We start from the raw sequence: 25,144 nt of genomic DNA, 5'->3' as shown, positions 1-25,144 counted from the left end.
AGAGAACGGCCTGACACACAGCCCAGAGAACAGCCAGACACACAGCCCAGAGAACAGCCAGACACACAGCACAGGAATGGCCAGACACACAGCCTAGAGAACAGCCAGACACACAGCCCAGAGAACAGCCAGACACAGAGCCCAGAGAACGGCCAGACACACAGCCTAGAGAACAGCCAGACACAGAGCCCAGAGAATGGCCAGACACACAGCCCAGGAATGGCCAGACACACTGCCTAGAGAACGGCCAGACACACAGCCCAGAGAACAGCCAGACACACAGCTCCCTGTGCCACACTTCTAACCCAGACTAACACTTTTCCAACCTTGACTTTTAAGAATAATTACCAGTATTTTTAGCCACTTCTGAAAATTATACTGCCTTCTCTAAGTCTGTCTCTGAACTTCCTTTTGGATCATTCTGGAGCCTGAATAACCATATTTCCAATAACTATCCAGGGGTTTTCCCTGACAAACAGCTACTGAAATGCTTCTAGGTTAACAAGCCTCAGCAAGCAGTTCCCATCACAGATGGCAGCTCAGCTGCAGTGCTCCATGAACATGGCTGGGACAGACAGGCTGAAGATTCTGTGGCTGCTTTGACGCAGCCTGAAGTCTGAACAGATACAGCCTCTGCAGACCATCACTGGCTTCATCCAGAACCAGCACAGGAACCTCTGTGGCAGGTGCAGGCAGCTCAGAGCATGGCCTGCCAGGCACTCCCCAGGAGGCTCTAACAGCACCAGCAGGGCAGGAAGGAGGAGCAGAGAACATTCCTGTGCCTGCAGCCTGCTGGGAATGGTGGCAGAGTGGGTGCTATGGACCACATGAAGATTGTGCAGTGCTTTGAAGCACCCAGGGCAAACAGGTCTGTGCAAATTCAGAGTGCTGGCATGCACTGCACTTCCACGAAACCACAGTCACTAAGAGCTGACAGACAGCTTTTCATTAGACAGTACTAAACTCTCAAAATTCTTCTGTTTAAGAACTTCATTTATAGTCTTTTCCCTTCCATTCAATCAAACATCTATCAGTATAACTCCATACCTAAGGGTATGCTTAAAAGCTACACTATGACATCATCTACAGAGCTTTACAGGGAGCATTGGTAACATGATAAAGCTCACATAAATAAATTTCTAAAATTTTTAGGAACAAAAAATAATCTAAAATACCAAAATGTTTTTGATAATGCTTATTAATTCATCACCAAGGGAAATTATTTTAGTGATACTTTTCATTCCTCTGATACTTGGTGACTATTGTCATCAGTGTGCTCTTGGGTGTATCCACAGTTCAAGCTAATGAAAATACTTTATGCATTTGTCATTCCCCAGCATCACTCAGAGTAAAAGGAAAAACAAGCACACTGCTTTATATTTTGATATATATATATTGTATAAGTCTCATCAACTGCACTCTGTGCTGTAAATGCACTAGCATGGATAAATTACTCCAGTTCTTACCTTGCCACTATTCCTAGGAGTACTTTTGTGAATGAAGCAGAAAAAACCAACCTACAACTTACCAATTTAGCTATAATGAGTGCATCATTCATTAAGTCCAACAGGGGAGTCTCTGTATGAATATTGTAAAAGGAATAGGCAGCTTTGAGGCTTTTATGAACAGGATGATGCATCACTGTTGAAGGTAATGTGTAGAAACTGAGGAAATCTGTTAAAATACCATTTGAACCCTATAAAAAACCAAAACAAAAAAGTCCATTAATAAGTAATCAGTTACTGATTAGGCTGATGTGACAGTTCTACAGAAAGCAATAAATGCAGCAAGGTTTGTGTACTGTAAGTACTATGGCATAGCAGCTACTCTTAGCTAAGAGGAAACAAACATTTAGATTTTTCTAGTCTATTACACCACTAACATTCTGACAAACAATTGTCAAAGCAGTAGTTTTCTACGGGCAAAGCTAAAAAAGCACACTTCCACTGAAAGTATCCAAGTTTTTTTTCTGACTGAACTCATTTTTAATGAAATATTCTTAAAATATTATGGATATTTTAAAAACCTGATGACATTCACATAAAAGAATATTTTTCTCATCTTTCTAAAAACAGAGAAAAAATATACTGTGCTGGTATACAAAAGATATTAATAAAAACTCCCCAGAGTATGTCCAAGAAAATAAGGTAAAGGAGACACACAAATACTTCTTCTTGCTTGTTTGCTTTACTTTTGAATGACTAGTAACCACTAATTAGAGTTTAATGAAGGACCTCAGATGGCTCCTTAAATTAATAGTACTTCTACAGTAAAATGTAAAACAGTTGAACATACCACATGCAAAAAAGCTTTTGTCTTAGAGCAGGTACAGATTCTGTAGTAGAGTAATACTAACTACAAGGAACAGAAAAGTTATTGAGTCACTCACTAAATTCAGTAAGGATGACAAAAATATTAATTCATAAATTATACAGAGTATTTTAAGGTCTTAGATCTGCACATTACAAAGATGACTTAAAAGTCTGACAGGAGCTTCTCCAGGTCACACTGGTCTTAAAAAGATTTTAAGCACTAACAGATCTACATTTTGTATAGTAAAAAACTAGTCCAAACAACAGCATAAAACAAGTAAGTGAAGACTATGCTGTTTAGTTAATGCCACATTCATGCTAATCCTGGTGCTTGTGAGCTTTCCTGTAGGCTTCAACTCACAAAGCAAGCCAAAAACCAACTCAGGGAGCAGGGCAGAGGGCAGGGAGAAGAGGGAGTGGAGAAAGAAGGTGGGACTCTAAATTAGACCATGGAAAAGTCCAGTGATCACTAGACTCACTACAAAGCAGAAAGCTAAGTCTGGACAATAAAAAGTGATGAGCAGGACCACTCATCTCCAGCAGCTCTAGGTTCCCTAATTCAGCTGAGGCTCCTGCACAAATTCAGGTTACAGTGTGGGAACACTGAGCTTCACAACCTAGGGCTTTTCTAAGGAGAATGCTTAGGGATGTTAGTCCTGATCATTTTAAAATAACATTATCACTTTAAGCAAAGTAATACACTGTCTACATATGTTGTCTACAACTGATTTTGTATGGACTCAAAGAGAAGGGTGTATATTTCCACTAACTTTAGTGCACCTAATCCAAACATGTCTGGGACATTTGCAATTCAAATGCACTCCTATTCCTGCACTCCTTATTTTGAGAGAAGCATTGTGACCAACTCTCTGGAGGGTGGGGGTGGTAGATGTGTATGTGTGTATATATATATATATTTATATATATACTAATTCATACACATACGTATACACGTTCTTTTACTGGAAAAAACCACACTTTACCAGTGTGTAAAAGAAAGCAAACCATCAAAAAAACATAATTCCCCCAGCAGGCAGGTGCCTCTAAAATTAGTTTTTTTAAAACAGAATTTTGTAATGGTGTTTGGCAGAAATGTGTACACCTGGGAGAATGACAGCCAATCCAAACCAAATCCTTATCTCAGTCATGGCATCATTTTTCCTTTTTTCTAGAAAAGGAGGTTTGAAGACCACTGCTTAGTATCATGTCATACCTCTGTAAAAAAGAATCAAGAAATGCAGGTGGAAAAGTTGATCTTAAAATATGTAGGGCTCTTGTCAAGATAGTGATGTTTTGATATTTCAGAATTCTTCTTTAAGATATTCTATTATAGGAGCACTGCAGTTTATCACAGGCAAACATTTTCTTATTAAGAGAATGTAATACAAAGAACAAAGCTTGTACTCGTGGTATCAAATTCTACCTATAACACACATATTTCATACTGCCAGCATTTCAAAAACTTGATGCTGATCTGAACTACTGTCTGGCACTCTGAATGCAGAGTGCTCTGAACTACTGAGGGACACTCATATTAATATATGTTAGTGCATATTTTACCTCTACCACATAAGTGTCAATAATATGATCCCGAGGCAGGAACCAGTGAGCCACCTCTTCTTCATCCATCACAGGAGCGAGATTAAACTGTTTCAAGTAAGTATTGATTAATTCTTGTACTGCTTTAGTATCTTTTTGTTCCATTGGTCTCAAACCTGAAGTCTTTGTGGCCTTAGTGAAAAAAAAGAAAAATAAATGTTAGGATGTTAAAAGGAAAACTGCACACACAGCAAAGGCTGAAAGTAGGTTGCAGAGTCACTCCACTCGCTATAATGCATTCATTATTAGCCTACTTTATCCCAGCCACCTAATTCATTATGCTATTTTACAAACGGCTTTCAATCAGAATTCCCTCTCTTCTAATTATTGGGCCAGTCTGGGCCACTTCAATCTTTTAATTTCATTATTGAAACAGCTTCATTTCTCCAGAGAAAGACACCATCACCAACTGCCTACACTTTGTGCAGTTTGTATTTTTTTTTTTTTAGGTCAATCTATTTCTTCTTCTAAACTACATGGGGCCCAGACACTGAAACAAAACAAAGAAACTTGCATATCAGAAGTTATCTCAAGACAACAACATGCAATTCAAACTTTTGGGAATTACAGTTAAAATATGCATCAATGTCAGCTGATAAGGTTTAATTATAAATTATTTAACAAAAAATATTCTACCTATTTTTAGCACTTGTAAACTTCCTTGCTAACAACCTTCTGTACAGGCACAATTGCTATTCTGGTAACAAGAAAGCTTCTCATAACTTACAGCTGCCTGAAATTAAAAACCTATTTTAACAAATATTTTTCTGACTTTAAACATCAGAAAAGGAAAGAATTACTTTCTAGTATTATGCAATTATTGTTTAAACAAGCGAAAGTGATTAAAGTTTTCTTCCCATCTTTTGCCAGACTTCCTGGATAATTCCTTTTGGGGAGGCTAATGCTTGCTCTCTTCAGTGCTGATTTATGGTGCCTCATCTGTGTGAGCCACACACTTGGGCACGTACCACATTAATCACAGCAAAGTAGATGGCAGGAGCAGCCAGGTAGAGACTTGATTACTGGAAGCCTGCAAGGAGTGCAGCTGATTATGCTTTGCCCAAAAGGCATTATTCTGGGGGAGATGTTTATTCCTGCACTCTGGGAGTCAGCAGCCAGATGAGAAATCAAGGCACATTTTGCCCCAGCTCTAGCCTGTGTATTACACTTCAGTCTTCCTGCTTTTCCAGGCAGCCTGGGACTATGTTTTGACTCCACAACAGCACATCATCTGTATTTTTAAATGCCCTCATTCCAGAAGGGTGTACACTTGACATATGGGAAGGATGGAGGAAAACCAGCTGGGGTGGAAGATTTTTCCCCCCGTAATGCTCAGAATCACCACCAGTAAGTGACTATTTGCAATCCCAGAGGTGAGGGGAAGTGTACAGAACTGTGCTAAAATTTGTTTCTCTGGGCACGTAATCATGTGACTGTTCAGCATCAGGATCTCAGCTGGTCAGGAAAAGACAACAGAGACAAACATACTCCTGTCCTGACTCTAAATACTGACAAATTTTACTTCTTCCAGAAAACTCCTTGCTCAAGAGTTTAAACACTTAGGAAAGAAACACTTTTAATTTTTGTATCTATAGGTACATGCACAGCCTTTAGGGAGGGTGATATTTATTAATTACAGTATTTATTACACCCAAAAACATTTTTAATTCAGGTTGTTCAAGTGATTAGGAATGATTAATTCTCTTAAAGGGAGATGAGCTCCTAGTGGCAATGATATTCCAAGGACATTAAGAAAAGAGGTTAAAATGCAAGAAACAGTGTTTGGTGCTGAGGGACAGGACAGCATGAACTGTAAGGACAAATTTGTTTGACAGTAGTGTTTATAACTGCCTGAAACTGAGGAGAAAAACCTTCAACATCACTTAATCCCCTTCTCAGGAAAAAAAAAAAACCTCCAAATAAGCCCAAAGCACAAGATCTAAAGAGAAAACATCAGAACAAAGATTAAATCTTTATTTTCCACTGAGAAGCTCCCAAATCCAACCTAAAAATAACAAATTCTGAGATGTATGAACTCCTACATCACTTAGTTTTAAAAGCTGATTTTGAGAACACCTATCTTCTATTTGCATTTCTATGTGCATGTTTGCCTTAGCTATATTTTATGGGTGAGATAATGATATAACGATATAATGATATATTAGTTACTTTCCATAATTCACTTCTCTGTTGAAACTTGGTTTTATGATAAAGGAAAATGATCAGGATACAACTGCTATTTCTCTATGATTCTCTGTAGTCACACCTTTGGTACAACAAGTAAGATCCTTATGTTTTAATCACTTCCTCAGTTTCCATAAGCAACGTTACTAGAGCTGCCACCAAAACCTACACTTGAAAATGTATACTGCACTCTTCAGACTGTTAAAAATACCTTCAGGATTTGATGGAAGTTATATTTAGCTGCCCAAGATGAAAACCCAATTAATTTGGTTACAAGTGCTGCCCTGCACACAAGGGAGAAGCTGCGCGCGCAGCGCAGGCGGCAGCAGGCGGAGCAGGAAACGAGGCTCTCCCGCAGCAGCAGGAGCACGGATCAGGGCATGGCACGTGCTTTATTCCAAGGGCTGCTCAGCCTGCTGCTCAGGTATCTGCAGCATCAACTCAAATACAGCAACAGACACAATTCTCCAAAACCAGATCAATCATTATAAATACTGTGAGTGAGGAAAAAAGGTATTGTTTTTAACTAAAAGAGAGGGTTTGTTTAAATAAAGAGAGGTTTATGATAAGGTACAGGTAAGGGATACTCTGCAATCTCTTCAAAAAAGGTTGCTTTTACAAGCAAATAAATTGTTTCCAGCCATAAAGCTCAGACTAAATTCTCCAGGCTATTAATTACAGCAATGAGATTTTTTAACAGTACATAGCATTTACAGTGACTTGCCCTGTCATGGAAATGCACCCTAAGCCTTTTTGCAAGCTAAACTATTAGCTGAAAATATGAGAAAAAAAAATTTTACTAACCTAGCTATGCCAGAATACTTGGTTTTTACTAGACCATGCAAACTAACAGTGCACAACATTCTGAAGTGGCTTTTACTGAGCCTGCTCAATGCAGAAGAAAAACACTCTCTGACAGTACAGGAAAAAATGTGAATTAGAGTGGAATCAACAATACAATTGTATCAGCCAAGTTGCTGATGGACTTCTCTGAGAATGTTATGACATGAACTGTTGATTTTCTGTTCCAGTAATCTCTTATCAGATTAAACATACCGAGAATAGTCTTATGCATCTTCAACTCAATCCCACATGTTTGTGAAGCCAAGCTTTCTGGGTTTTTTTTCCCTTTGTTTAAGGATTTTAGGTTAAAATTTGTATTTTCTCCATAGAGATCCAGATTTCCAGCAATAGTCTCTTCTGTTTAGTATAGCCCTTAAGGTCCTTTTTATCAACCAGAGATTATTTTTTAATGTCCTGCATGCACTGCCTTTACACAGAAAAGCCTGTGCTGTCAGAGACAGATGGAAGGTTATTTTGGGCCTCACAATAACTGTGGGGATTCTCTAGAAGTCATACTGCTTACATCAGGAAGTCTGTAGAGCTTCATTGTTCTTTGTAGAGTCATGTTTCTACTCAAATGTGAAAACTTCACCTCCACCAATTTTCTGGGATTTAGTGATCGATGCCAATACCTGGAAATACAACCAAATCACAAATTTAAATAGTATTTTAAGTGTCAGTGTCACCTGCATCCACTGCCCTGTTTTCTTGCTTCCTCCTTTTCAACTCTCCAAATTTGTTTCTAAGCAAGCCTGTACTACATCTATAAGAAGGCTGATTAACAAAAAAAAATTAAAAAATAAGGAAAAGCTATATCCAAGTAATAAGTTTTAAAACAAGCCTGCTATCACAGTATTTTCAATCTAAGCAAATGCTTTTTGATACAGAATGAATAAGCACAGGGCTAAACATTTAGCATTTGTCACAGCCCTGAAAAACTCACCATATATACATAGCAACATGTATTTTCTTGTGCAGACTGGACCCTCTGCTCATGTCTGAGCAATTTTTTTTGAAGGAGCTTTCCCTTTCCTGGGAGGTCATTGTGCAACAGAGCATCTCTGGTTATTCTAACACAGCAAAGCTTTTTATTTCCCACCCTCATCATTCCTTACGGAAACGTACAGGATCTTTGGTGTTGATAGGTACAAAACAATTTCAAATCAAAAGGAACTCTGTCCTCCAGAAGTCTAAACAGCTGGACTAAAAGTGCAGGAACTGAACTTTGCTAAGTAGAAATAAAATCCATTCCAAGCAAATGAAATTATATTTGACTGTAACTCCTCCCACATGGTAGTGTTCCTGTACTTATCACGTGCTAGTGCTAATAAAGTCCTCCTTTGTCCAGGAATGATGAAAGTATTTCAAAAAAGCAAATCATACAATTACCAGAAATGCTCTGCCATGTCTGGCAAGCAACCAGGTTAACAGGGAAGTGTCCCAGTAAAGACACCAGGCCACTTAAAAAACACAGGTATACAATGTTGTCATTGCTAGCACGGCTGCCACCAGAAGGTCAACAAAAACATCTGTTAGTCTATTTAAAGTATGCTAAACAAAACACAAATTAAATTTTAGTCCAAGAAGCTGTTTTATCCAAGGCACTGGGAGGAAAGGGGGGATAAAAAACCCCAACACCAAAAAAAAAACAACATAACAAACATTCAGGCCTTCAGGTTAGTCAAGGCCACAACATTTAATAGCTTTGAATTTTATGTTTTTACTCTTTTTAGACAATTACATTAAATGTTCTAAAAAATGACTGTTATAGGAGCCAATAATATTAAGAACATCACCTAGGTTACCTGCAAGTGGCCACAGGTTTGGGAAGTACCACCCCAGCAGTGTAAACAGCCTGAAAAATTCCTTCCAAGTTTACTCTTCTGGTTATTTCCCGAATCAATACAGGTGCCACCCGTTTGGACCTCAGTTTCTTATGGACACACAGAAAATTGATTTCTACCATTTTCTTCACACTAAAAAGACATTAAGTAGTGGAAAAATTAAAGAGAGTTACACACTGCATGTTTTCATTTTTATAATTGCAATTTTCCATATTGACAGAAGAATTTGAAGTAAAATAAACTTGCCTGTGACAAAGTACATCTGCAATGAACACTAATCTGTGCCTATGTGACTGCAATGACAAATTGCAATATGCACGCTATCCCTAAGAGGTTTGCAATACTCCTTTACCAGAGCTCTATCAAGACTTAAATGATTCCTTTACTTTAGGATGCAGTATAGCATCCAAGCAATGCTATGTGGAGTCACAAAGCTTTATGTTTGTCAGTGGATGAAGCCTTGGCCAAGAAGCCCAGCTGATCAACCAGAAATGCTTTTCAGCAGGGTCAGAGAATTGTATGACATTATCTGTGTCATTCATCACTAAGAAAATTCCTTAAATAAATGTTGGTGCTCTTCACCTTGTTCTCTCTTTTTAAGTTTTCCATAGCAATGGATGCCAGTTTAAGGTTTGTTTTGTGGCATTATTCTTTAACAAATACAAAAGTACTGGTGCATTTTACCTGTCATAAATACGAATATTTGCAGGGATGGCACTTATGAATCCTACCAGCTTTTTGTTTGAAGACACTCTAACCCCGCAGTGCCACTGTGGTAACCAGCCCGGAGGACGCAATGCCCTAGAATTGATGACAGAAATAATTACAAATTACTGCCTAAGAAGATGTAATAAAAACACCCTTCACTGCACTCCAGCCAGAACAAAATGTGGAACTTGCTACTCACCACAGAAGAAATTCAGGTGAATAATCAAACCTAAACATATTATCATCATCTTCTACGTAATTCTCATTTAATAGTGTGTATAACTCCTTCAGCTGAAAACATACACAAAAAAAATCCAAAGACTTATCCACATATCAATCAGAAAAAACTTGAATTATTTTAGATACATATAAAAATTGTTCTACTTACAACTTCAGCATTGCTAAGATCCAATGTGTCCCACATAAAACCTTGTGGCAAAGAATATGGCTCTAGGCGGACATTGTCCTTATCTGGTTCAATTGCACCATGTGAAGTTATAACTTCATCTTTTGAAGGAGGAGGGAAAAAAAAAAAAACAAACCATAAAAATGTTACATTGCTAGCTTTCCTGATAGTTCTGTAACTACATTTAATTCACATCGTGCATTTCCTCATAATTATGTAAATGGAACAAGAAGCTTTTAAAAAATGCTGAAAAAATTAGTATTATTAGTTTATACTACTTCTCATCCTCATAGACCACTTTCAGACTAATGACTGTCTCATCATAATATTTAGACATATGCACAGAACCACTCCATCTCAATTGATACCCTCCCTGCATTTTATAACACAAGAGACAACAACTTATCCACATACACACAACATTTAGCCAGCCTTGAGCTCCACAGCCTCATCATGAGAATATGTACTCACAGATAGCAAGCTATGGCTCAGATCCTGTTTACTGCTGACTTGAACAGACCTGAACTCAACAGGATTACTGAGGAGCAGTGACATAGCAAACTGAGGGCATTTCAGAGATACTGTTGGCATATGAAATGTATTCCTAAAATCCTACTTGAAGGCATTCTTTCTTCTCCTCCTTTACTTTACAGTCCTCAGCATACACTAATAAGCTGCAGCTGTTCCTCTTCTAAGGCGCAGCACCTACTAAATCATAGGATCATTTAGATTGGAAAAGACCTGTAAGAGCAGTCCAATCACTAACCTTACACTGCCAAGCCCACCACTAAACCACGTTCCTAGCCATCATATTTACATATCTTTTCAATACCTCCAGGGATGGTGACCCCACTACTTCCCAAGGGAGCCTCCTCCAATTCTCAGCCATCCTTCAGTGAACAAATTTTTCCTAACATCCCATCTAAATCTCCCCTGGCACAGCTCCCCTTGAGGTAGTTTCCCCTTGTCCTAGCACTTGTTAGCTGTGAGAAGAGGCTGACCCCCACCTGGCCACAACCTCATTTCAGGCAGTTCTAGAGTGATAAGGTCTCCCCTGAGCCTCCTTTTCTCCAGGCTAAACAACCCCAGCTCCCTCAGCCACTCCCCATCAGACTTGTGTTCCAGACTCTTCATCAGTTTTGTTGTCCCCCCCTGGACTCAGTCCAGCACCTCAATGTCTTTCTTGTAGCACTGTCCTTTAAGTCAGATTTCACTGTCAGGCTTTGGACCTCCTGATTTTCTCACTGCATAACCCTCAGCATCCTTGCAGTCCCTTTGGTGGTGCATCTCTGCATCCATCCTTGGGCCTGCTCTAAGATCTCAGGAGCTCCCAGTAAGCCTTGACCAAACCAGCTGAGCAGTGAAATGTCCCTTGACTGTTAACAGGAGCTCCTGTACAGTAAAGGTGGGAGTGACACTGACTGTATCAGGATCATCATTTGCCTGAACAAGGTGGGGAACAAGGGATAATCAGTTATTCCCTAATAACCAGCTATTCCCTGACAGCCTTGGAACCCCATTTACCTGAACTGTAGCCCAAGTGACATGGTACCATTGTTACTGGATGGGATTTTTCAACTTGTCTTTTTCAAAAAGCATTTACCAATGTGGGCTACCATGAGGAAGGAAACTTACTGATGATTAAAGCCAATTATCTGACAATCCTATGAAAAATTGGTCCTAAATGAGGCCCTTTACAGTGTCCTGGACCACAGAGGGCTGCACCAGCTCCTCCCTCTGAGAGGGATCTCTTGCATACCCTCAAAGCTGTGATGCTCTGAAGACCTGCCAAGCATGAGGCCTGCACTGACACCCTCCACTCCTCAAAGCTCAGCCCCTGCCTGCTGAGAAATGCAAGGGACTCAATCTATGTCACTGGGCTCAAGGGGAATTTTTAACAGGCACCTTTGAACACAGTAGCATGTAAACAACTCTGTGCCTGTGTGCAACGTGAGTTGAGTATAGCAGGAATGCTGTTATCTAGAATCTATAATTAAGTCACTCTTATAATTGTAGTAAATCCTACGTACGTTGAAGTCCCAATGAGAACAATGGCTAGTGATTGTGAGACTTCTGCCAGATGTTTAAAGAATATTTCATTTGCCTCTTCATCCTGGCTCAGAGGTCTAGAACTGACTCACACCAAGGTATCTGCCCTGTTGGCCTTCCCCCTGATTCTTACCCATAAAGTCTCAACCTTATCGTTAGCCATCATCAAACTAGACAGTCAATTTTCCTTTGAGTACGAATTTTTCCACATGATGCACAATCCCGACTAATAGTTATGGCCTGCCATCCAATTTGGAAGGTCATAATTATTAGCATTTTTAAGCAAACTCTGAAAAGTACCAACAGCCCAAATATTACTGCCACTAAATGGCAGATCTGGCATAACTAAAGGACCTATTGCTAATAATTTTAACTTGACGGCCAGAGGATTCTGAAGTGAGTTTAATGCAAAGATCCTGACAACATTTTATTGAATTGATAAAATATTTTTTCCACCTAAACACATAAAGCATATCAACTCGTGATGACTTCCCAATCTGTTCATTCAGCAGATAAAGAAAAGCCTAAAAAATCTGTGGGATTAAGAAGAAATTCATAGAGACTGTTGGACAAAACCTCACTGACCAAATTCAATGAAACATATTTCTACTGAGCAACACTAACAAATCATTTTCTGAGCCACTGTATGGGCCTTTTTAGACTGGCAAGTGACAGACTCTCCCCTGTAAGTGCTGTAAGATACATTGATTACCTGAACTGAACTCCTGCACTACTGCACAGACACCTGAACTAGCTCTGGAAAACCTTGACTATGGCCAGAGCCTTTTCTGATTTACCCTTTAACTGATTTTGGCTAGGGTCTTTCTCCACTTAGGCTGGATTGCTGGTGATGACTACTACCATTACTTTATGCAGGTATTTGGATAGAGATTGTACAGGGAAAAGCCATGGCAGGTCAGTTCAATTCAATCCAATCCAGAGGAAAATCCTGTATCCAGGGGCTCTGCTCTGGACTTCTCTATGCAAGAAAAGTCAGGAAGAAATGAGACTGATGCAGATTAAGTGATAGCCATGGATTAATGTGAAAAGCTGCCTGTGGAGAGAGAGTGAGCAGAGTGCTCCTGTGCTTTAGACTCTACCTTATTTCTGCTTATTCTGTATCAGTCTCCAGTGCAATGGAGAGAAACCTGCAGGACAGAGCAGCACCAGCTACTGTTCTGAGAATGCTTTACCTGAGGGGACCCCAAGCTATGTTCACACTGAAAAGCTGTAAATGCTTCTCTTGAAGATAATGAAAGCAGAAAAAGAAGGTTCAGAAAGCAACACAGAAAACACAAGATAGTCAGCAACTACTTCCTCCAACAATGAGATTTACCAACTACGCTATCAGGGATCAGATCAATATAAAATAATTTGTCAAATTCATTATAAATTTAAAGGCAAGGAGAGATTACCTCATTATCTCACTTGGAATCAAGAACAGAGAGCAGAATCTGAGAAAGCATGTCTTCAAGGTAGTGTACATTGTGGAGGAGAACATGAACACACAGCAGAGAAAGAGGCTGTGTATCAGACAAGTGCCACTGTCTACTTCAAGCTGTATGAAAACAGTGCAGCCTATGGCAGGAGAGTCATTGCTTCTGCGATAGCAAATCCATTTATTGAAAAAAAATTAAGGAAATACAAATAAACAAACAAAACAAATAGTACTAATAAAAAAATTAAAGTTTACTCTTTGTCACCACTTAAGAGTTCTTACTTCTCCTAAAGTGAAAAAGACTTCTATGTTCTATTGTTCAATATTTCAGACCTAAAATACACAAAAGAATGCTATTTCAATAGCATTTCCCATTTTTCCAGAGGACATCAGAATGAGACTTATTAACACTGTATCTTGCACATTATCTGTGGGGAAGACAACCACTTCCCTGGAAAACATCAAGAACTGCACATAAACTACACAGAAGACAAAGGATCCCTACCACACAGAGTCCAACTTTTTACCTATTTTAGAGAACATGTCACAGAGCTAGCACAACATTTCTTTAGTGATCATAAGACAGCTCTTTCACACAGTTCCAGTTAAACTTACTAAGTTTAGGAACAGGTTGTGTATCCCAAAACTGGTATTTACGTTTGGCAGCCTCATCAATATTCTTTGCTGGGCCTTGGCATGCAGAGAGCAGCTCCATTGCTCTCTGGATGTCTTGAAGCTTCTGCATTGGAATGGCTGGATTCTGCACAAACAGACAAACAGAACAGGAAGCTTATTGAGTACATTTACTTTGTGAATAGCTGTACAAAGATGTTCTTTTACTGTTACCTATTCTTACAGGTACTCTTCTCATCATGGTTAGTTTAGGTATGTTTGTAGACAGGAGAGTGGAAAAAGGTGGGCAACAAATCAACAAAATATTTGTCAGCAGTACTTGCACTTAACCAAAAAACATGAACATTTTAAACACAAATACAGCAGCATTAAGACAGGATACTATATCACAATAAAAAATGCTTACAAAAAAGGGTCAGTTTAGGTATTAAACAATAAAGGTACCATTGGTACACATGGAGTTTTTTGATCACTCTGAGAAAATGTAACAGGAATAAGAATTTTTCCTGCAAAGGACAGCGGAATAATGGTAACAGGCCTCTAAATCTAAAGGGATTTTTCCCTCTCTTTTTAAATCTCTTTGTTTTGTTATCTTCCTAGTGGTAAGTCCTGTTCTGAGGCATACCAATAGCATGCTTGTGCTCAGGTTTCCTTAGACTGCAGTGCAATAATGCATCTGAAAGAAGTCTCAAATGTACTGGAAAATTTTAAGCAATTCTGCACAGAGATTTCAAGCCAGACTGTTTTGGTTTTTTTTTAACTGAATAGCAAAGGCCTACTATTTCCATATTTCACTTTCTTTCTAGGATTCATAAGTTGAAAATTCACCATAAAATAAATGTAATAATGAAGCTTAATAATGAAGCTTAAATTGATCAGCCTCTAGTATCCTCAATCAAAAAAGGAGCAAAGTTTCACGCCTGGAGCTCAAGCAGCCCATCATTTACTATTTACAATAAACACTTTCATTATCTAAATTAATGAAACAAAATGCCTAATGTTCAAGTATTGCATATTTCACATGCAAGTGTGCCTTAAACACCTGTCAGCTGAGTAACTGTGAATTAACATGTTTATACACTTTAGAACAACACTGTTCCAGCCTAAAAAGCCTACTTTATTCTAGATCAGGATAACAGAGACATAAATTACTAATGCCACTAGATAAATTCTGAAGTCTTATCAGTACATCATGAAATCATACATAAATGCTGACACACTGTAATTTATTCTGTATATTTATTGTCTATAATATGTCTTCTACATTAAAAAAGCAGAAAATAAAAAAAAAGTTCCTAAGAAAGATCTTACTACCATAATGGTAAGTAACCCATTAATGTTCAGGTACTAAATAGATCATGGATAGGGACATCAGGGGGAATTCCTTTCACTTCAAAACACCCAGAGATCGGCCCCGGCTAAGAAGTTTACTTTTAACACTTCTTGTTCTCCTTCAATAGAAAGCAAGGAAAACCTGCACAGAACTTCACATGAATTAGAAAAACAAAAACCAGCTCTTTTGTTTAATTTCAGTTTAGGGCAAATATCTCTTCACAGCAAAGACAGCCCTGTCGTGCAGTGGGGCTGAGGTAGGAAATGGTGGTTTTGCCTCAGTTTTGTCGATGACCTCAGGCCTTGGATGTCCCTGTGCACTGCAGCAGTCTGAGAGAAAGTCAGGGACTGTTGAGCAAACTAATCATGCATAGGTCCCTGAAAACAGACCAAATGCATGTAAGGATGCTAAGGGAGCTGGCTGATGTTAGTGCAACTAACATCTACTAAGTTTAAAATAGCAATTGGTGGAAGTTTCCTATAAATGGATTAAGGGAAATGTCATCCCTGTTTTCAAGAATGCAAGGGGGAGGACTCAGGGGTCAACACTGTTTAATGATCTGGATTTGACAAAGAGTACTTTCTCTGCAAGTGCACAGATGATACCTAGAAGAAGAATTTCTAGAATTGTTGATATGCTGAACCACAGAGCAGCTATTCAAAGCTACTCTGACAAGCTGGAAAAAGAAACTTAATCAAGTTTGACAAAGGCAATTACAAAGTCCTCCATCTGGGATAGAAAAAGCCCATGCAAAGCTGGCATGGACTGGCTAGGAAGCCGCTTGCAGAAAAAAACTTGGAGGTTCAGGTGGGCAGAGGGCTGGCCATGAGCCAGCAGACTGCTGGCCAGCAAAGGACAGCTGCATACTAGGCAGCACCAGTGAGATGGCCAGGAAGTGTTCCCCTTTATCTGGCATCCCTGAGGTCACACCTTGCAGTCTGGGGTTCTCCATTACAAGGAGAACATTGACAGACTGCTACGAGTTCTCTGAGGCCACCAAGATAAATGGGAGCTGAGGCATATCACACACAAGGAGAAGAGGATGAGAGACCTTGATTTGCTCAGCCTTAAGAATAGAAGTTTGAGGGAGTAGGAGAAATCTTATTACTGCCCAATGGGAGGGTATAAAGAAAGCTGAGCCAAATCTTTTCAGAGGAACAGAGTGATAGGACAAGAAGCAAAGGAGACAAGTTGCAAACCAGCAAAATCCATTTAGATATAAGGAATTACTTTTTTTTTTTTTTTTTTTTAACTGAAAGCTGTAGTCAAACACTGGAATAAGTTACCCACAAAGATTGTGGAGTCTCCATCCTTGGAGACCAAGCAACCTGATCTAGCTGGCCTTGCTCTAAGCAGCAGGTTGGTCAAAAAACCTTCAGATGGCCCTTCCAATCTATTATCCTGTGACTAGGTTGTGTAGGCCACCAGTGGCTAGAATAATGACAGATGAGACTGCAGATACGGCAAGCTTTCTTTGTGTCAGTGTGGACAGCCCACGTCACTGGAACTTGTAATAGGGAGAGATGGAAGTTTTGTGAGATGGGCAGTGAAGTGTCCTCAAGGTCACTGTAAGCATACAATGCTAACGATCCTTTACTGCCATGATTGCACTCACACCAAAGTTCAAAAGCTCTGCTATCACTACCACCACATATGAGGAAGGCAGAAGCCAAGGAGACTCACTGTTCTGCTTTACTCATCTCCAGACTGACAGATCTGTTTACAAACTCACATGACCTCAAAATCCTTTTTCAAAATCCTTTTCAATGAGCCCCACTGAGTTCTGCCTGATGATCTTGCATACAGTCTCTTACAGGTAAGGTCTACAATGTCATTCTCCCCTAAAATATATTCTTTTCAACCACGAGTAAGCAAACACTAGAAGCCTGTTTTCTGTATTAAATTTTATACAGCACATGAATACAAAATTTAAGTATTACTTGAGTAGCAGACAAAATAAATATACTTTTCCACACAGATAAAGATCAGCAGTCTAAGATGCTTTCAAAAAATCTGTACCAGAATAGTTGTCTAAGACAGACCTGCAACACAGCAGAGAAGGCACAGTAACCCCCCAGGCAATGTTGATGCATTTGTAACTAGAGAAAAGTGAAAGCCATAAAAGAAGAATAAAGTGGTTTAGCTGCCTAGAGCTTGAAAGAAAATCTTATATAAGAACTTCTTTATGCCAATAAAATAGAAAATTTTGTGAGTTACTAATGAACCGACTAAACTTGTGTCAGTAAAATAATCATGAACAGTGCCACTCCAAGCACACAACTTGGAACAAGGCTAGGCTTCCACATTTGCACCACACATTACATCAGAGAAATGGTGTGCAAGACTGCAAGGTGCAGGACTAAAGTCTTGCACACAAAAGCAAAAAGCTATAAAGTAGCTTTCTTTTAATGTAATTAGAGGCAACACATGGAACATTATAACCTTGTCGGCAGAAAATCAAGAAACTCATAGGATACTGTAGCAATGAACTATGCCTTTATGTTAACACAAAAATTTACCTCACGCCAGTTGTAAGAGTGTGAGGTTACTTGTGCATCATTTGCTAACAGCATTCCTGTATTAGCAGTTCATGACATGTTTTACAGAAATACAGTATCAAAACATGTGGCAAAGTACTTAAGATCTCTCTACATATTATAAAGTGTCCCCTGTGCCAAATGTGACCATGCAAAGCAATCAGGGTAACATGGAAAAGATCTAAAGGGACAACACAAAAATCTATCACTATGCTAATGAGCCAGAACATAATCTTTTCCCCCTAAAATAATTAGTTGCTAGCCTCAATGTACTTGACAAATCTTACAGGACAAAGACTCCTGTTGGTATAATGGTGTAAAATTCACCACAATAATCAGATAAAGCAAATATAACCACCTCAATATGCTCAACAGTCCATAAACTTTCTTAGTTTTACAAACTTTAGTTCTTGCACTCAGATTTCTCTTGGGATAAAACCTGCATGTTAAAAAGGGACCACACCATGTTATTCACTTCTCATTCAGAACATGACAGACAAAAGCACACACAGACAATGCTATTTTATCAGAAAATCCACAAGGACTGTACATTCCCACAAGCAATTTTGCATTCTTAATTATAGTGGAGGCTTTCTGAAAGCAAAATTTTTCTTCAGCCCTTATCTCCATATTTAAGATTAATGCATTTTATGTACAAATACATGTTGCTTGCTTGCCCTAAAGAGACTCTGGTTAGCACAGCAGCCCCACCTTCCCTCCTGCTGCTGCTGCTGAGAGAGCTTCATGCTGCACAAGTGACCAAAACTGCACTAAGCCAAGTTAGATGGTGGCTAAAAACTAAAGGCAATTCATCAAATGCAAAATCTATTTAAAAGCATTACATCACAGATTATGATTCTATGCAATGAGGCTGTCACTAGCCCAAGCTCTAACTGCTCAAAGAGAAAGACAAAACTCCTCTGCACTTCTCACAGCACACCACTGTGGTGGCAATAGCACCTCTGAAACACCAGGTCTTGGCTTGCTTCTCTCTGTTCAGGACAGGAACCATTTGCTTAATTTCACACACTAAGGCAGAACTACCAACTCACTTTAACAACAAGTGACATGCAAATTAAAATTAAATTAGAAAGCACGCACAAATTAAAACAGAACCAGGCTCTCACTTTTGAAGGTTGTTGAATTTTAATTTCCTGGGAGTCAGATGCAGAATCTGATTTGGTGCCTCCAGAATTTGGTTTCTCCTTTTTTCTCTTCTGCTTCTTTTTCTTCTTCTTCGCTCCCAAATCCCCTCCAGGACTTCTGCCAGAGATGCAAAGAATGTGCAATAAGAAAAATCAATACCACTGAGCCTTAAATTTAAAAAAAAAGTTAAATATGGAAAAGCCAGCATTTTGACATGAAAAATCTAGCAGCTCTTTGAATATAAAGAAAAAGCAGTGGAAAAAAAGCAAGGAAGGGGGGAACTGAGAGCATTGACGAAAAACTTCCTGCAAGTGCTGTCTAATTTGTTTTATACGCTGACACTAGCACAACCAGGCATTTTGACATATTCCTGTCAAATTGTGACACTATATAGAAACCAGTGCTCTTCTCCAGACTTTTACCCAGCATAAAAACAAAATGACCAAATTCAACAGTTCGGAGGAACACAAGAAAGTATGTGAACGGAAGAAAGTAACCTCCTTGGAAACTTAGTAACTATTAGTGCCCCAACACTTTTTCTCCTTCATGCTCAACCGCAAGACACGTCTGAATTTGAGAAGAATCCAGATGAAACATTCTGTTTTCCAGAAATTTTGTTCCTAACTTAAGCTGCAATGAAAGTCTTGCTGAAATCCCAGTAAGAGACAACATAAAGCTAACCAAATATTTGTGCTTTAAAACAATAAGCACAATGAGGTCAACTTTAATTTAAAAGCCCCATCAACAAAGTAAAAATTGCACTTGAGGATTCTGATATATTTTGACTATTGATAACTTAAATTATTCTTAAAGGGGATTTTTATTTTAAAAACAATCAAGATATAGAATCAAGATTAGATCAGAATTTGCAAAGTGTGGGATGTGCTAGCAACTCTCAGACAAAATGAAAATACAGAGGCAATGAGTCAATTAACACTAAACTGTCTTCAAGAGGCTAATCTCTCAGTTAAGCCATATGCACATAATGGAACTGAAGACAGATATCAGAGTTTGGGGGGCTTGGGTGTTTTTCACTGGAAAAGAAAAAAAGTCAATGCAACAAACAATTGTTTCTTTTAATCCTGGAGGGGGAAAAGACCCCATGTATCATACTGACAAACAACAAGAAAGAAAACTCAGAAGAACATAACTGAAGTTATTACGATCAACATATTTGCAAGGGATATATTATTTGCTGTAACATGCTCGCTTTCAAGATTATGATGACAAGTCTTAGCAGCTATACCTTGCCTGAGCTGGTATTGTCAAGTAAACACCCTCCCTCCAGTTGGGAGGCCCAAAGCCTGCAATTAAGCAAACAATGCAACTTAGCCAAGACTGATTTTTGTGAGATCCTTACTGTACTTTAGAATAGTCTGTAGTGAAAGATCAATCTCAAGAAGTTCATAACATTCAAGGTTACACCGGGTTATGCTCCCAGAATGAAAGTGTTGTAAATGCCGCAGCCTCTAGAACAGGACCAAGCTGCTACTCAATGGACAACAGCAGAGCACACCAAACACACTGGAGAGGTAAGAGAATTTGAAGCATTTACTAGAAGGCTGCAGAAACAAAAGATGGACTTGTGTAAGTGATGCAGGGAGACAATCTTTTGCTGCAGAATAAGCATACTGCCAGATCACCTACATGAATCCACAATGAATCACGATTTCATTGAATCACAGCACTCAGGCTGGAAAACTCCTTTAAGATCATTGAGCCCAGCATTAACCCAAGTCCACCACTAAACCATATCTATCCCTCAGTGCCACATCTACACGTTTTCAATACTCCCCAGGATGGTGACTCAGCCACTTCCCTGGGGAACCTTTAGTTACCAATACTCAACAATCCCTTTGGTGAAGAGATTTTTCAGCACATTCAATCTAAATCTCCCCTGATCCAAGTTAAGGCCATTTTCTTTTGTCCTGTCATTTGTAACCTGGGAGAAGAGGCTGACCCTCACTTGGCTAAAACCTTCTTTCAGGGAGTGGAAGAGTAGTAAGATCCCCCCTGAACCTCCTTTGCTTCGGGTTAAACAACACCACTTCCCTCAGCCACTCCCCACAGGAGTTATTCTTCAGCCTCTTCACCAGCTTTGCTGCCCTTCTCTGGATATGCTCCAGCTCTAGTTTTGAGGCCAGGGAAGGGCTCCAAGCAGATTCAAGGTGTGGCTTCACCAGTCCAAGTACAAGGGTATGATCACTGTCCTGGTCCTGCTGGCCACACTGTCTGACACAAGCCAGGGTGCCATTGCCTTCCTTGGCCACCTGGGCAGCACAGTGTCAACTCATTTAAAATAATAAAATGCAAATCTATCTGGAGGCCTCTATATGGAGCTGACATTTTGTACAGAATTTAAACACAGAACAGACCCAAAAGACTGGCAAGTGGTTATAAATACAAAACAGCAAAAGCTCACACACGTGTACAAGGCCTAGGACTTCACCACCTCTATCTGACAAAACTGAGATAAAAATACCAGGGGAAGTGATTTCACCTTTGCTGAGATTCATTTAAGGAAGGATTTCTTTTACTTTCTGCAACTGTCCACAAACTTGTCTTTCCCTGTAACACCTCACATATAGCAAACAAATGATGTCTCTGTGTCTCTGAGCTGGCTCCCAAGGGTTTCTGTGCTGAACACCAGGCTATTTGCAGTTTCAGCAAACTCTGCTCTTAACAGACACACTGAGCAGGCACCGAGCCCCAAACTGCAGCAGTGCAGCTCACTTGTCTTCTTGTCTTTCAGGATGATCCAGTGTCACATACACCACAGGGGAATTCTGCTCACTAGGATTACCTGAGGGTCAATGTTTTATTTAGTTTGGTGAAATAATGAACAATTGAGCTAAAAAAAAAGCTTGGCAGCTATGGAGAAAAATCAGCTTTGCCAAGCTTTACTAATGTTATCCCCAGTCAAACCGTACTTTTAACAGGACAATCGTAGTTTGTACTTTGACCAGTTCAAGATCTTTTTCATTTAGAAATGTATGGTCTTCAGCAGGGAAAGAAGGAAGACAGAAGTAAACTGCTGTAAAATATATGTGGCATTTAAAACCACACTACTAGTTTTTAATTGTTTTTTTAAATCTTCCAAAATCCCAGTCCTTGGTTTATGACCTTCAGGTTTAAATCTTTCACACTGTCTGTTGCAAAATAAATACTGGTATCTTTGTCTGACAGGTTATCCAGGGATCATTCTGAGCAGTTATTTATGCAGTCTCCTGCTTGGGTCAGTTTATTTTTTACTGTTACAGTCCACACAACGTAAAAAGAGGATTTAAATAGAGTTCTACCCATCCTACTATTTAGACATGCCTGCAACCCAGATATTTGGCAGCAGGCAGCACACAGAAACTTCTACTCAGTAAACAGGTTTGTCCAACACAAGTTATAACCAGAGATACCAAGCAAATCAGGGCAGAAGCAGAACAAAAACACCTCAGGATTTGTTGTCCTTCTCATGCTCTGCCTTGAAAAGAACAGAAAGGCTCTAAAACTGGGAGTGAGAATGGCTGGGAAGGGAGGAACTTGGTTGTTCAACTTGTAGCAATTGTGCTGAACTTGACAGCACAAAGGATATGCAAAGGTAACAACACTGAAACCAAGGGCTCCTATTAAAAGCTTTCCTCTGACATTCTTGTGTGCTGACTAAGATCTGAATTTTCCTCTGTGTGGTCAGATACATCTATATGATGACACGCTGAATTATATCTCACACTTAGAAGCTGGGAGGAAAAAAGTTTCCCATTTTTATGAAAGTTGACCTTTAAGCGTGAAATCTCTTTTTCCAAACTACCCTGCACCTGTAAAATGACACAACTCCGAGCTCAGGTCCTATGTGGGAAGCAGAAAAACAATACAGAGCTCAGGGTGCTGCCATGACAAGTTGGCAGGTCAGGAAACCTGACCTTTTCACACATCAGATCAACACATCTGCCCCAGTGCAGCCTGCCACACAGACCACAACAGATTATACAAAGAAAACCATTCAGTGTTAGAGTGCTGGAAGTATTGACTTTGTCAATCTAGTGGAGACAAACTTATACCAGGAGAACTTTAATGACAGGAGGGCAAGTCTGTACACTGAGGTTCAGCTATATGTAAGCACAGGCACAGTCGAAGATATTTTTAACTGCACCCACAATGACAATTTTGTCAGTCTGATGAATAAGAAAAAGGTGAGGCCAGCACAAAAGTGACATGCAAATCAAAATTCAGTTGAGCCAGGAAAAGGGTCAAAAGACCTTATTCTCCCCCAGAATGATTTAACCTTGCCCCAGAAACAGGCTGTGGATAGGACTCAGAGATAGTGACTTAGGCCTACAGATTGATGATTTTGTCTGCAAGTCACAAATGCAAGCCCATGATCCCACCCACATACCTTTCCACTTATGTACACACATCTGGTGTTTTGCATAGATGTGGGAAAAAATACTTTTGCTTCTCCCTGCATGTGGTGGTGTTTTGGTTGGATTGGGTTTTTCTAAACTGAAAAATGGGAATACTTAGTGCATTTGGGAAGAAGTGTGGCAAGGGTGGAGGAACTTACTTTATGAGGCTCAGAGCAAATCCATAGAAAAGCCAAGACAGAAAAATCCAGAGGAGCATGACAATTATTCTGTTCAGGTGGTCAAACTGTTTTGGTTCCCTTGGTTTGAGATTATCACTGACTAATTGTCACCATTATTTTAATTTCCTTTTTGAACACTAAATTCTGCTTTAGCAGAAACAGACTTTTGTAATGTCAACATCTGTTTTATGTTACACAGAATGGTAATTTTAAGTTAGCAATTTCTCAAATATAAAACCAAACATGTACTTCAGATGTTTATTTTTAAACTGCAAAGGCCTGTGTGGGGTTCTTGCCTTCACAGTACTTCTCTCTGTGTGAGTTAAGTGAAGCTGCAAAGCTGCATTTCTGAAGATGTTACACAGATCTTTTTGATCACAAAAATCAGGTCGCATGTATATGGCTAAGACTTCAAAAAATTTAATGCAGTATTATTTATACTAGGGCTGTCATTGGTTCATAAAGAAAATGGAGGCTTAGGTGCAAAGAGCTTTCTCATTGCTGTGAAAAACCACCACTCCAAAGACAGTATAGAAAGGTCTTGACCAGAAGGGTCTATGCCCTTCAAATTCCACTTGCTAACAAACTGTCCTTACAAAGAATCTCTCTGCATGAAGATTTCATTTGTATACATTTCAATACTTGAGAATGCAAGGTTTTTAGCATGAAAACCTAGCAGCAATACCTGAAACCCTAACCCAAGAGTATTCCTCAGATCTGCATGTTTCCTCTGCCTCACCCTTCAAGTCTGTGATCTGTACTCCGAGCTGTAAAACACACCTGCTAAAACCAAGCATGCTTCCACAACCCTAAAAATATTTGCTTCTTTTTTAAATCTAGAAGTAGTATTCATTATAAAGTTGGCCTTTTTAAGCAATAATTATAGGGGTATACTACTAAAACATTCAAAGCAAATAATTTGTGAGGACTGGGGGAGTTGTTTAAAGGTCATACCTTTTTCTCATGTGTTTACTAAATGTTTTGTGACCAAGGCCTTTCTGGCAGTGAGCATAAGGAGCTATTTAAAATGTGAGAGACCTTATAAGGCTGGACTTAGCAGGGTGGATCCAGGTGCAACATTTCTTTCTACATATACAATAACAAAGATATTTTGTAAATCACACTTTATTACAACACAGAACAAATACAGCATAATGCGTCTAGCAGGAGCAAACTACAGAACAGGAAAACAGCAATGAGTCACACAACATACATAATCCTGCCTCTAAAAAACAGGAGCAGAATCAGAGGACAAAGACATTTTCACAGTTGAGAGCTACAAAATGGTTATTTTCTGCTGCACTCATTCAGTGCTCAAGCATAAAAACCCCTGCAAATTTAAAACAAAACAAAACAGAAAAGTCATATGGATCTAAAAATCACGTTTTCCTGTGGGCAAGATTCTAAGGACTTATTTTCAAATGTCAAGAAACATCTTGAAAATAACTTAACTTACATGGCAATCCAGTAGAGATTGACACACAATATTCTGCCTCTTTCTAAAAAAGTGCAGGTTAAAATAGAATGAGATTAAAT

General features: G+C 39.2%; 1 protein-coding gene across 1 annotated transcript in view; it reads right to left on the bottom strand.

The window, feature by feature from the left end:
* NMT2 (N-myristoyltransferase 2) overlaps nt 1–25,144 on the bottom strand; it is a 35,341-nt gene that overhangs the window by 7,638 nt on the left and 2,559 nt on the right. Inside the window, exons 2-10 of the mRNA XM_063150665.1 lie at nt 19,014–19,149; nt 13,999–14,143; nt 9,879–9,997; nt 9,690–9,781; nt 9,467–9,583; nt 8,744–8,914; nt 7,462–7,570; nt 3,873–4,043; nt 1,529–1,696 (exon numbers count right to left, since the gene is read on the bottom strand). Coding sequence (XP_063006735.1) covers nt 1,529–1,696; nt 3,873–4,043; nt 7,462–7,570; nt 8,744–8,914; nt 9,467–9,583; nt 9,690–9,781; nt 9,879–9,997; nt 13,999–14,143; nt 19,014–19,149 — 1,228 coding nt within the window. The remainder of the gene's footprint in view (nt 1–1,528; nt 1,697–3,872; nt 4,044–7,461; nt 7,571–8,743; nt 8,915–9,466; nt 9,584–9,689; nt 9,782–9,878; nt 9,998–13,998; nt 14,144–19,013; nt 19,150–25,144) is intronic.

Source organism: Melospiza melodia, chromosome 1, assembly GCF_035770615.1.
Source record: "Melospiza melodia melodia isolate bMelMel2 chromosome 1, bMelMel2.pri, whole genome shotgun sequence".
In the NCBI taxonomy this organism is placed as follows: domain Eukaryota; kingdom Metazoa; phylum Chordata; class Aves; order Passeriformes; family Passerellidae; genus Melospiza; species Melospiza melodia.
This window is presented reverse-complemented; position numbering and strand designations above follow the sequence as displayed.